The 13,448-nt window shown below is 42.7% G+C and overlaps 1 protein-coding gene across 3 annotated transcripts in view; it reads left to right on the top strand.

Moving 5' to 3' along the window:
• The first annotated feature begins 1,590 nt into the window (after positions 1 to 1,590).
• The window catches only part of WAPL (WAPL cohesin release factor), a 62,292-nt gene continuing 50,434 nt past the window's right edge, over positions 1,591 to 13,448 (top strand). For 2 of the 3 annotated variants that reach the window (XM_084210506.1, XM_084210505.1), the window contains exons 1-2: positions 1,591 to 1,859; positions 4,985 to 5,508. In XM_084210506.1, the coding sequence (XP_084066632.1) occupies positions 5,007 to 5,508 (502 nt within the window). In that variant the 5' untranslated portion in view covers positions 1,591 to 1,859; positions 4,985 to 5,006. Of the gene's footprint in view, positions 1,860 to 4,984; positions 5,509 to 13,448 lie in introns of those variants that run through there. The other variant, XM_084210507.1, reaches the window with a different exon arrangement.

Raw genomic sequence — 13,448 nt, 5'->3', positions numbered from 1 at the left:
CAAGAATACTCTTAGGAGAACAATCTTAGTTTTTGTAGCCAAATTACAGATTTTAAAGTCTGTAGCCTGTTTTTCAGTGGCTCTTCAGTAACTGATTCAGGTGGCAAGATACAGGTGAGCTTGTAAGGCTTGTCTGAAACACGACACAAACCTCAACCACATTCCAAATGGAACGTGTACTTCTCATTGCAAGGCCCTGTTGGTTTTATCTCCACTTTCTCCAGCAGTGCCAGTTGTATACTGAATTTAGAGAGCACGTTCACAGCATGTTAGTGCTTCATAAGTAATGCCTGAAAGCTCCAACACATCAGTAGAGATGAGGCAAAGACCAGATTTACTCAGAGGATCACTAAACAAAACCATAGTCTTGCATCTTCTTATTGTGAGGCAGTGATTTTACCTTCGGGTAAAGTAAATATTAAATTAAGAAAAAACCTCGAGGTATTGAGACAACTCTAACCTCTTCTGCACAGTGAAATCAGCCTCTTAATTAGTTCTGCATTTGGGACTTGTCTTGTAAAGCCTAAAATGATGGTTTGAGTATGAGCATGTGATGTGAAACCATTTCAGACTCCAAAGTTGTAGAATTTCATTTTACTTTTCTGAGTTCCTCAGTCCTTTGAAAAATGACCAAATTACATCTGTGTGATGTTGTTTAATATTTTTCTTGTCATGCATCCTTAGTTTTGTATCCCACAAGGATTTTATGAAATACTGCCTACAAAATATAAAATGTTGGATTTGGTGACTTGATGTCCATATGTATTTGCTGCATGACACAATCCTTGTGGAGCGTTTTTTCTCTCTGCACAGTGTGTATCATTAATTAAAGCCTCAAAGGTGTGCATAAATCTAACGCGTGTGGGTGGATGTGACAGCTTGTGGAAGTGGGAGCATGTGGAAGCCACAGTTTCACAGCCTGCCCCACGTTCGTTCCGGGCCTTCTCTGCAGAGCATGTTTCCTCCCCGGAGCGGATGTGGAGGCCGGGCACTGTGCACCCACTGTGAGTACAGCCAGGGCGGCACTGAGCGCACGGGGCTCCTGTGCCCTGGACGAGGCACCGCAGACTTTACATGGAGTGCACGCAGGGCCGCTTCAGCGCCTGCTGCCTTCCCCAGCTCCCGGGCAGGGTTCTGACCCTCCGCGGCTCCAGCCGCCCTGGGGTGGCCGGGCTGCTCCCACACTCCTCGACGGGCGCTGGGACCCACCTGGGCCTGAGCGCCATCGGGGTGGGGTGGGGCCGGTCGGGGCTGCCCGCCGGCCCCGCCTTCAGAGCCTCCGCGCGGGCCCGGGCGGAGGTGGCCGCGGGGAGGCGGCTTCCCCCAGATCGGGCCACCCCGTTCTGTCCCAACTCGGCAGTCCGGCCGCGGGGACCCGCCCGCCGGCTCCGGGACCGGCTCCGGGACCGGCTCCGGGACCGGGGCCGGGCCCGGGCCCGGGCCCTGCGGCGCCCGCGCCGCGCCGCAAACTACAACTCCCGCCGGGCCCCGCGCGGCAAGGCGCAGGCGCGGAGGCGGCGCGGGCGGCCGAGCGAGGCGCGCGGCGATTGGCCGCGGCGGCGGGGGGCGGGGCGCGCGCGGTGACGGCAGGAAGGAGTGGGGGCAAATGGCGGAGAGATGGTCCCGGGGCCCGTCCCGAGCGCGGCGATAATCCCGGCGCGGAGGAAGCGGCGCCGGAGGAGGCGGCGCCGGGGGCCCTGACGCCCGCGACACCCCGAGAGGGTCCCGCTGCCGGAGGGGCGGAGGCGTCCCGCAGGCTGAGCGCCTTTCTCAAGCGGCGCTTCGGCGGCCCGAACCCGCGGCCGGAGCCACATCGGCCGGGCCCGCGCCCGGCACCCGCCGCCACCGCTGACGCCGAGGTGGGTGCTGGGTAAGGGGGCGGCGGGGGCCGCGCGGGCGGCGGAGCGGGACCTGCACCCCGCGAGAAGGAGCCGCCGCCGCGGCCCCCGGCGCTGTCCCGCCTGGAGGGGCGTGCGGGGCCGCCGCCCCCGGCCCGGCGCGAAGTTGTGGGGCGGGAGTTCGCTCGGGGGTGAAGCGCGGGGGGGGGGGGGGGGGGGGTGCGGCTCCGTGGGCCGCGCCGCCCGGCCGGGCCGCGGCTGCCCCGGGCACTTGTGTAATGTGGGCCGGTGGTGCGGCGGGGCGGGGGAGGCGGCCGGGCGGGAGGGGAAATGACATCAGGGAGCGGTGGGGTGACCCGGTTCCGCTCGCACACCCCCCACCCCCCCCCGCCGCAGGGGGAGGGAGGAAAAAAGAAACTGTCACCGTGGGATTTCATCAGCTCCTTCTGCCTCCGTGCATTTAACCTATTTTTCTTTCCTTTGATTATGTAAGAGGAGCGGTGTAGAGAGGAGCGATGAGTAGGGGTGGCTGATGGGCTTCCTGGGGAATTACTGGGCTTTTTGTCTCCAGCTGGTCCGCCGAGTTAGCGCTGGGAAATGAGGGACAACTGCGTTTTCGGTTTTTATACCTACTTACGTTGCTTGCTCTGCTCCAAATGGTGCAGCACAATGCAGGTGAGGGAGGAAGGGGTTGGAAACAGAAATTGAGCAAGTATTTTATTTCCCTCTGAGTGAAAAATCAAGAGAAAATTGTAAGTAAAGAGTAAAAATCCTCTTCTGTTGATGCTCTCGTGTAAGAAGGCACCTCTTTATGTTATTAAATCTAAGATACAAGTATATAGCATAGTGTATTTATATTTTCCTAATATTAATCTTTTAACCTATGCACGTTGTATCGAGTATTAATTTGGGTTTTGATATTTTGATTTAAAACTTCTTATGAGATGATCCTAATTTTAAAATATATAAATAAGAAAATGTGGTTTACTTTCTGAAGATTTACTCCTCTTGACTACAGGAATCTTCTCTTTGGAACTGCAAGCCACAGGCCATAATTTAAATCTTTCATTATCTTTGCATAGGTTGGGAATGTAGTATCAAAAATACTTGAGTACTTCTTACAATGCTTATTTTAACTAATACTTACTTGAGTCTTGAGGGTTTAGGGGAGGAAAATGTGCTAGTGGTGAGTGAAATGTTTTTTTGTTTACTGTAAGTTCTTAGAAACTGAGATGTTAATAAATACTTTACTTTAGCTTCTACAGCTCAAAAATTTGGCTGCTCTGGTCTAAAATATTTTGGTTGCTGTTACAAATATTTACAAGCATCAGCAAAACAAAACTGGTAATTTAGATTTAGTTTGCAGTTTGCTTTTTAAACTATGCTTAGATAGAAAATAGAAAATTAGAGCTTCCTACAGGGGCAGAAAAAATAAGTTTGGCAGTGATGCGTGTGGGGAAAAGAGGAGTGGGGTTAAAGAGCCCTGTTTCCTAGGAGCAGGCAGGAGCCCTCTGAAGAGTGGGCTTTTGCAGCAGAGTTCTGCTCAGCAGATAAGTACCTACCTTCACCTTCCCTCAGCTGCGCCACAGGGGAAAAGAGCCTTTCCCAAAGTGGGTGTTCCTGCTGCTCTTCTGCATTGCGTCACTATCCACCTGGTAAATTTCTGACATTCAAACGTGATCATTTTAATTCATTTAATGTGTTCTCCATGAATTTTCTCCCCATGAATTGCTTGGTTCCTATGGTAAGTGAAGGTTGGCCTGATCTAGTAGAGGGAGACTATTATCAGTGAGGCAGTCTTGCTAGAATGAAGTGATAGAGGAACATTTCTGGAAACCAGTCTGGCAGTTTTGGTAGATGCAAAACTGACATTTCAGGTTGAGAAACTGTGAGTGTTGAGATGAAAACTAAAATAGGAAATACAATATGTCACGTATTCGGGGACTAATAATAAAAACAGTTGTATTTAACAAATAGATCACGATAAGTCCCCTAAAAATTATTTTACCTGCCATTTTTTGTATACTTTATATGAAGTTAGTTAACATTTCAAAAGTTAGATTTCTTAGATTCTGTAGCTTAAATAACTGTCTTTTTTAGCAGACTTTTTTCCATTATGGAGAGATGTTTCAGAGAGAAAGATGGACTTGATTAGATTCAGGCTGACTATAAAGAATTGCAATTTCCTATCCATGTTTGGGCAAAAAAGAGAGAAATAGTAGTTCACAAAACAGATATGAGGGTTTGGGGTTTGTGTTGTCATTTGTCCAGTAGTTGGAGTATTTGTTTTTGGGTAAAAATCCCCCAGGTGGTCTGTCTTCCTTCTTGAGTTAAACAAAAGTAGAACAACACCACATGTAAGGAAGTCTTAAATGTGTTCCTGTTTAATCTATTACTCTTACACTTCTGTTCTTCTGAGCAAGCAGTGGAGTGGTTGTGCTTGTAAGAGCCAGTGAACAGTTACAGTTCGCATGGGTCTGCTGAAGGTGTCCTCTGTGTTCTTAGAAGTGGATTGAGCAGTGTCTCTGTTCTGTCCCTTGATGAATCAGATGTACTTGTGGGGGATTGCTGTGCACCAGTCCTGACCGCATTATGTTACCAAGTAAAACACTTGTTAGATGAGTCTGAGAGATGAACATGGGATGGAGTTGTCATCATTGTGATTAATTAATACTTAAAATACATTGACAGCAATGTGAAATATTCTGACAGGTTTTGTATTTAACTGGCAAGAGATTTTTTTATGCCATGCTGTGCTATTGGACACTAGGAGGGAGCTGCATGTGCAGATGTGGTGAAAATACTGCTGAGTTGTTTTATGAAAGTGCCTTCTATACTTGAAAATATAAAATTAGAGCAAAGAAATAGCATTCTTAGAAGATTTTTCTTAAGGATTCATTCTGCCTTTGGTTTATAAATGTGCAAGTATCTGAATTTTGATTTATTTTAGTGAGTGTGTAGTGCAGAACCTTTGTCCTAATGACAGTCACATGTGAATGAATGAGTCTAGAAGGAAGCAGATGATGGATCTGTTGGTTGTATGCAATGTACGTGCCTGGTGCTTGTAGGCCAAATAAAGGGTGGAAGTAACAATCACTTGTACTAGAGAGGTGATGAATTGATGTTTCTTCTTTCTTTCACAATAGAGAATATGAAACAGGAGCCAAAATGACATCCCGATTTGGAAAGACCTACAGCCGGAAAGGGGGAAATGGCAGTTCCAAGTTTGATGAAGTGTTTTCCAACAAACGGACCACCCTTAGTACAAAATGGGGAGAAACCACCTTCATGGCCAAATTAGGACAGAAGAGGCCCAGTGTCAAACCAGATATTTCTGAAGTTCCTAAGAAACCCAGAGTTGAAGATGAGATAACAGAGGATCCATTTGGATTTGACAGTGATGAAGAATCTCTTCCTGTGTCTTCAAAGAATGTCTCACAGGTTAAAAGCTCTTCTCAGCTGGAACCTGGTGAAGCTGCTCAGTCTGAGGACTTCACTCCTCTACTTGAAGCAAACAGCAGAATTAATCAGCCAGACAGTGGAGAAAATGTTGCCTCCAGGAAGTGCATACCTTTTGACACTACTGTTCCTCTCTTGAAAGAAAAGAGCACAAGCAAAAGTGTGGAAGATGGAGAATGCAAGAGCAGCAGTGCTAAACTTATAACTGCAGGTTTGTTTGCTCAACTGTCCATATACTTCTGGTTTCCTCTGATTTTTGCTGATCTCCCTTTAGACTTTGTGTTTTCAAGGGATTTTTAAGTATTCTGATAAAACTGTAGGGCAATTCTTAATTGTAAACAGTGGTAGAGTATACACTATTTAACCAAAAGCACTAAGGAGCATTCTGTGTTGTACACACTGCTCTGAGGTCTTTGGTGCTGGAATCTGTGTCTCTGCAGATGGAGGTACAGTGCTTTAGCTTCAGGGCGGTATGTTAGTCCACTTAGTCCAGGTATTCCATAAAATGGAATAATAATGTTCCTTTTCTAAAATTGCTGAGTGCATTTGTGGTTTTTAAACACTTATTTTGAATAGTGATGAGTTAGTAGTAGTAGAATTTAGTGTGGGTATGTGTTTACAGCCATGAAGGGGCAGATACAGCTTAGGCCATGCTTTGATTATTTGGGCAGGAAAAGTAGTTTTCTGAACTTCAGCTGCACAAACATTTTCTGTTTGTAATTAGCACAACTGTATCAGTGTGTGCTTAAAAAACTTCAGAGCTGTGAAACTGCATTCTGTCAGACTTCCTTTTAGAGGTGTTTTTGCGCTCTGGAGTGTTTGTAAGATAGCTTAACACTTTTCAGAGGGGAGTTCACAGGGCCCATGGAGCTGAACAGCACTGTAATTTTCTTCAGTTCATTCTTGGAAAAGATCAGATGTTGTTACATCTCATGAGAGGTTTTTGTATAATGGGCTGATTAAACCACAGCTTCTATAATTGGGTAGAAGATCACATTAGATGAACCTAGATGAAGATGACACCTACTGACTTGCTCTGGGTTAGCAAAATCAGTTTTAATGAGAAGAATTTATATAACTTTGATTTCTCAAATATAGTTAACCCAGGGATTAGAAATTTGAGTGGACTTGTTCAGTTGTTAATGCAGTGAGCAAGAAGATACCGAATAGTAGAAGATAGTCACAGTTCAGTTATTTTTTATATATATGATAGGGATCTAATTCAAGAAAATCTAGGAAATGCTGATTTGAGCTATAGTTTGAGCTGCATTTGTAAGATGTTCAATTGTCTTTTGATCTTGCTCTTTATCTTTGCTGCTAAAATATTTCTTGCTTTCATATGATTTTCAGCAGCTGTCTTTAACTATGATTCATCCTCAGACTGGAAATAAAAATTAGGGGATTTTAAAATTTGAATATAGTTTTCATAAGAAATGGAGTAAGTTCATCTCCCAGTATTTCTAAGGGGAAGAAATAGTGAGTTTCCTTGGTTTTATAGAGAGATTGTAGTACAACAGGTTTTACAGTGAAATGGTTTCCTTGAAGGCAGCCTCTGTCGGAACAGTATTTTTCAGGTTGGAAAAGAAAGTGAGAGGTGTGGGGAGAAAATGTGATAGAGTTCTGAAAATTCATGTGTGAAAGGCCAAGAGGAACAGACTTGAGCAGTTTCATTGGTGCTTCCTGATTCCAGTCCTGTGGAAAATCATAAAATACAGTATTTAGCACAGAAAAACTCACTTATTTAAATTTTAGAACTCCTTGCTAGACAATAGTGTGTATCTCATAAATACACAGCTCTGAACAGGAGGAAGCTGATGAATCTTGGTGGATAAGTCCTTCTAGCTTTTAAGTGTGGTGGTGTTCTGAATGCAGAGGGGAGGTTACTTAAACAACAGTTTGCTGAAGGAGTTCTGTTCTGCAAGATTTTCTGAAGTATTTGTTACTGATTCTGGCAGTTCAGCCAGAAGTAGTGAAGGACAAGCTGTATCTTGATCTGATGGTTCTGTTCTTTCAGAGTCTATTACATTCTGTTGACACCCAGTCAAATGAAGATAAAACCACTTTTCATATTTTTCTTCAGAAATGAAATTCAGCTGCAAAGGAATCTTTGCAGAGCATCTTCAGAGGGTCTTTGGTTTCCTTACCCTTATTTAAAGACTACAGTCTTGGTGGTAGTGTTTCTTTTTGTCAGTTAGTGTAAGTAAAACTTGGATTGTTTAAGCTGCTGTTATGCTTGTGTGTAAACAGATCCAAAATAAATAAAAGTTGTCTCTGAGGACGTTGCTCAGCACACTGAGCAATTAGAGATAGTGGTGTATAGTCAGCCAGTGTAAATGTAGGTACTTCAAAGGCTTCTTTGTTGGTAGTGACTGTTTAGTAAAGTTTAATGGGGAGGCTCTTTCAAAACTAGAGAGTTAATTTGATTGATTTGGGATAGGGTTCTGAAGGATGAAGGGACTTGGGAGGAGTGTGATAGTGTATGTACCTCAACTGCTTACATGTCCTTGCCCTCCCTATAATAATTTTTCCCTTCCTGGTGATTCTTGAACCAGGTTCAACCAGATATGTCCAAAGGGCTTAGAGATCCTTGAGACAACAAGCTTGACTATTTCTGATGAGGAAAGGAAGGGGTGGGGGCTGGGAGGGAAAGCAGGCAGGTAGAGGAGCATTAATATTCCCAGTGTAAGGAAGACTGCAATGTGAGCTCAACCTTAACCCACATACAGCACTGTATCTCTGGCTGTGGGAAACTAGGCTGTGTTGGTACTGATGTTGAAGAAAGTGCTTATTAATTTTTTTTAAAGTGCAATTTGCTAGTCCTTCTCATACTGCCTAAACAGTGCATGAGTAAAGGTGTGAGGACTCCCAGAGTGCCTGAGCCATTGTTGTGTCTTAATTCTTAACATAGGTGAAGATAATGCTAAGAGTTAGACTGAGTTGAAAAAGTGACTTACTATGGCTATGCACAAACTGAGAGGTACAGTTAATTCTGATCCAACTGTATTATCCTGCCTCAGTGGCCATTTTTCTGCACATTAAAATGAAGGTGATGCAATGTCAGTTAATTTTAGCTAATGTTTGGTATTAAAAAGCAGTTTGGGGATTTGTTTTAGTAGTTGTGCAGCAGTGTAACACAGTTGAGGATCTGTGTCTTTGATTTAAAATGGTAAAATGGTAGAACTTGCTTTTTTTTTTTTTTAATAGCCTTCAGCTAGTGCTTGTAACAATCTCATTTTAAAGGCTTTGAGAAGCTCTTAATGTGGAAAGCTTCTCATAATCTCACCCTAATGTTGCTTGATCAAGACTTAATACTGTCTGAAGAGTGTCTATGAGTAATCCTGTATGTAGCAGGTAATTTGCAGATAGGGGTTTAGGTAAATTTGAAACAATGAAAGACTACTATAGTATTAATAGTTACTGTTAGGTCACTATTGGAGACCTGAGGTAGGGAGAACTTGGTAGCTGGAAAGTAAGTTGTGTCATTAGAAAAATACCACGCTGGTAATTCATATAAAGGAAAAATGCAGCTACTTAGAAAATGAGGGTTTTTTGAGGCAGTCTTACAGTAGGGTAAGGTAAAAACCTTCAGAACAATATTTGGATTTTTGAAACAGTCTGGTGGGATTTCTTTTTTTTAACTGTTAAACTTGTCCTGTAAGGCATAAACCCAAATAGTATTTTACACAAGCTTTGGTATAAAAGCATGGCCTTGCAGAGCAAAGTTTGTACGTTTGCTCTTTTAGAATATTTGCTAGCTTGTACGTTGAATTAATGTAGTATGGTTTTTCAGATGAAAATTAATGTCAAAGTTTGATGAATTTTGGGAGTTGCTATGGCATATCATAGTTATATTAGTGTATCAGTATGTTTCACTTTGGACAGCTAGTTTGCCTACACTGGGTATTTCAGTTTATGGAAATACTTTTGGCATTGTAGTGTGAGCTTGCATTTTGACTCTGGATGCTATGATGATCTGCTGGCTTTTGCTTTTGTGCACAGTGCTGAGCTCTGTAACTCAGGCCTTCAGAGGGTCTGTTGAAGGGGTTGATACTCTTCATCAGAGAAGGCACTTGGGTTGAGAGATGTTTGTCATCTCTACATACTTCATTTTCTGGTTTATGGACTATGAGAGAATATTCCTTTTCTGCATTAATTCTAAGTAAAAAAAAATGTATTTAATCATGCATTAGGGGAGAAGTATTTTAATTGGCCATGGATTATGTCTGGTTTGTTTTAGAGCCTATTAATTTATTTCTTGAAAATGTGTTTTGCTTGCTGTGGAGAAATAGAATGTCTTAAAATATTTTTCCAGACTACAGAATGGTGTAAGAGTTGTGTCCCATTCTGCTGTGTTATAATGTTAAGTATGGATTTTGTGGTTATTGTGTTGGCAGTGACTTTTGAGGAGGCTCTTTATGATTAAAAGAACAAATTATTTTCTTTCCCCTTAACATTTAGAGCAATAATGAAAACAGCTATTCCTCATCATTTGTTCCTGTGTACTGGTATTGAAACAGGTTTTGCTCTGGCAGTAGTTTTGGTCTTTGTGCTTTAAGAGAACATTTGTCTGACTGCTGTTTGATTCTTTTGTTTTTCTAGATAGTTCTTAATGCCCTCATTTTTCACTTGGGACCAGTGTACTTACAGGTAGCAAATCAAAATGCCAAGTGTAGTTCTTAAGAACGTGTGCTTCTGTAGTGCAGGAGCGCAGGGATATGGCTGTGCTCAGCTGTGTCTTGGCCCAGGGTGCAGAATCTAGTTGTGGTTGGTTGCTGGAAAAGCACAGAGTACAGAGAGTAAATTGCAGAAAATGGATGCCCTTGAGGAAGGAGATGGTTTAAGTCATCAAGTCTGTTCCTGACATACTATCTTGGTAGTACCTTAGTGACTCTCTGCAAAGCCTCTGCATCCTCCTTATGTGGGTGGGGAGCCCTATCTTTAGAGTTCAGTTTCAACTTCCCAAGTGCACGTTTGTTACATAATTGCATTTGTCCACCAGACTGGTCAGGGAATTCCTTTCAAATTGTTTTTAAACTTGTTTTGTGTTTAACACCGACATGGACATTGAAAATAATACTTTTACCAGAGTAATATCTTCCCTCCTCCGCAGAGTTTTTGAGAGTAGTATTTGTGAGAAAGAATTTCAGTTTAGTCATTTTCCATCCAAAAATGGAGCAGAGTTGGGGGAACCTGAATGAGACTTGAGCATTTGGCAGACTTAGGAGACAGCTGGCAGCAGCCATGATTAAAAAGAACTGCAGCTGTGCTCTGGTTGGGTCAAAGCATTAAGAAACTGATAGCAGAGAAGGGGAGAGGTCTGCCAGAAAATGTGTGCTCAGAGAATTTCAGTGTTTTGAGGTTTGTTTGGATGGTAGTAGTTATGATGGGTGTGTGGATAGCTGGGGTTTATCCACAGGTCCTCTCTTCTTTAGTTGCTTTTTGGTAAGTTTTCCCCTTTTGAAGATATCCCCTTTCCCCTTACACACAGAGTTTTGTTGCTGTATCAGAAGCCCACGTTAAAACTGATGCAAATATTGTTCTCTCTTTTTTATTTTTTTTTTCTCTCCTACTTCTTTAGTGGTCACCTGTTGGTTTTTTCCTGGGGTGTTTTTCAAAAGTCTGAAATTGTTGAAATTCTGTTTAAATCTCAGTGTTAATACTTGCTTGCTAAAATGACGATACAGAAAAATACCCCAGTGTTTAGGAGAGAATCTGATATTTTTCCTGACGACTGGGCATTTCATGACTCTTTGCAATGTGTATGTCCATGCACAGAGTACAGGGAACTTTCTTCCCTTAATCTATAATTCCCCTTTCCTATACTAGAGTAAATTTTGCAATCCTTACTTAGAAAATCATTCTTTCTTCATAGCCTTGTACAATGAACAGTTTTTAAAAGATCGTACTTTTAACTGCTTCTTAGTTTTCATGGTTAAAAAGTGGAAATAACTTTGCATTGAAAACAGTTGGTCATTGCTTGTGGAAGAAAAAAATCCCTGTTACGTTGCACACCTCTCAAGTGGGCCAAAGCATGCAGGCAAGCAGAAACCAGTAGGTAAGGGAAGCTATTTCACACTCAAACTGCTGCAGTCTTACTAATTGGATGGAAAATGTTCTTCAGTTTCAAACTTAGTTCATCTTTTCATTTAAGAAACTGCTTCTGTATTTATGAAAAAGTTTCATCATATTCATGAGTACTGTCTCAATTCAGACTGACTTAGCCGAAGTATACATTTGTTTTGACAGTTGTTAATGTTGCTGTGTTATAGAGTGCTTTAATTTGTTCCCATAGCAGCTCATCCTAGAAAAGCTGGTGGAAACAGGTATTTCTGGTGGGTGTGAGCCCCTCGTGTTGCCCATGACACTTAGTTGTTTATGTTTGGCTTTTTCTTGCTGCTCTGAGCAACATATGCCCTTCTGAGCTTGGAGTGAGGAGGAATGTGTCTCTTTCATTGGACTTTCCATGAGAGGTGAGCACATTTCAGGTTCTGACAACTCTTATACTACCAAGTGTAGCAGCACTTCTGCCTATTATGTTTTTTCCCCTGAAGGTTAGTTGGGAAGGCAGTTGTGCTGAGCTCATTGTGCCTGGTTTTTGTGCCAGGTACGCATGTACAGATGGATTTGAAGGTGGTATTGAGAGATGCGGTGGTCAGGTGCAATGAAAGATGAGAGAGAGCAAAATACCTAGTGATTGCTAGCCAAAGAACTAGAAGAAGAGAGGGTAAGACAGTTGCTACTTCAAAAACCTACTTGTCATACCATTGAAAATATTGCCTGAGCTAAAGGCAAGGGATTAGTTCAGTGAATATTTTCTGTGCAAGAGGGAAGGTGGCCATGTCAGCCTGCACCCCTGTGAAAGGCTTCTACTTCCTTTTAAAAATACAAGTACATTTTAGAAAGTTGTACACTGGCTGCCAAGTGTACAATCATGACACAACTTCTCAGAATGCCTCCTGGTAGCACATCTTCCCAGTGCAAAAAAGTAAATGAGGAATTACTTGTATGGCTGAAACAGGGGTGCAGGGTTGGAAGCAATAACACTGTGGGTAGGGTTCAGCCTTTCCCAGACTGGAGCCAAGGCAGTGGGGAATGTTGTGCCAGCAGCATGTTTTGAAAACATGAAAATCTTGTTAGGCTCAGGGAATGAAAATAATGGTCTGTTGGAGATGCTGAACAGTGTGTTACCAGACTGACAGATGCATCCAGGTGATTTGAGAGCAGAAGAGATGTCTGAGGTGTCTTCTGTCTCATGTTTAAAAGAATACCTAACTGAAATGGAGTCGTAGTGTCATTAGTTAAGACTGTGTAAGAAAGAAATTAATTTTTTATATCAATTGCCTTAGAATTTTGATATTCAGGGTGCTGGAAAAGGAAACCATACAAGCAAATGATTCTTAAGGAAAATAGTGCTGTCATGGCAGTAAATTAATTCTCACCACTTTAGGGTTTTCTGTGACCTTTTTCCTGCAAAATAAGGTGCCACTTAAAACATCTGCAAAGAATCAAACAGTGTCTGTCTCATCTGCATACAGACTTGTTGGGAATTCTGTTTCTTAAGAATTTGTAATCATAGCTGTGGATGTGGTTCTGTAATTTTAGCTGTTTTAGAGATTGTCAACCATGAAACTAGTATTGGGAGTCACATCTTCTGTCTTCTGTTCATACCGGCTAAGAGGCATTGCTTTTCAAGATGGGGTAGGCATTAATGGATAGTTTTCCAGTTCTTCAGTCATAGACAGAAAATAGATCAAAGGAGTTTAGTCTGCAGCCTTTTCTCCTTACCAATCAAAACATTTCATTTCCCATGCATAATGAAATTTGTTCTCTGATTTGGAAAGAAGCATGACTTCTCTGCAGTTCCTGGTTTTCTGACCAAACCAGAGATGACACTCTGTGTGTCTCAGTTGGGCTGTCTCTCTGGAAATGAGGAGTGTGATATAAGCACCTTTCCTTTAGCTGGTCAGCTGAAAGTTGCAGACTGAGGTGAGGTAGCTTTATGCTTGAGAACGTCGGTGATGGTGTAATGGAGCCGTAATAAATGTTTCCAAGTGCTCAGGGACATCAGGCAGAGCAGTGGCTCATAATGAGCTTAACAAGCCGTTCCCTCCATCCTGTGTCAGGATCTGTTCCTGAGCTGTAGCCTGTTAA

Source organism: Fringilla coelebs (genome assembly GCF_963513975.1).
Source record: "Fringilla coelebs genome assembly, chromosome: 8".
NCBI lineage: Eukaryota > Metazoa > Chordata > Aves > Passeriformes > Fringillidae > Fringilla > Fringilla coelebs.
Note: the sequence above shows the minus strand (reverse complement) of the source record. Positions and strands in the feature narration are given on the sequence as shown.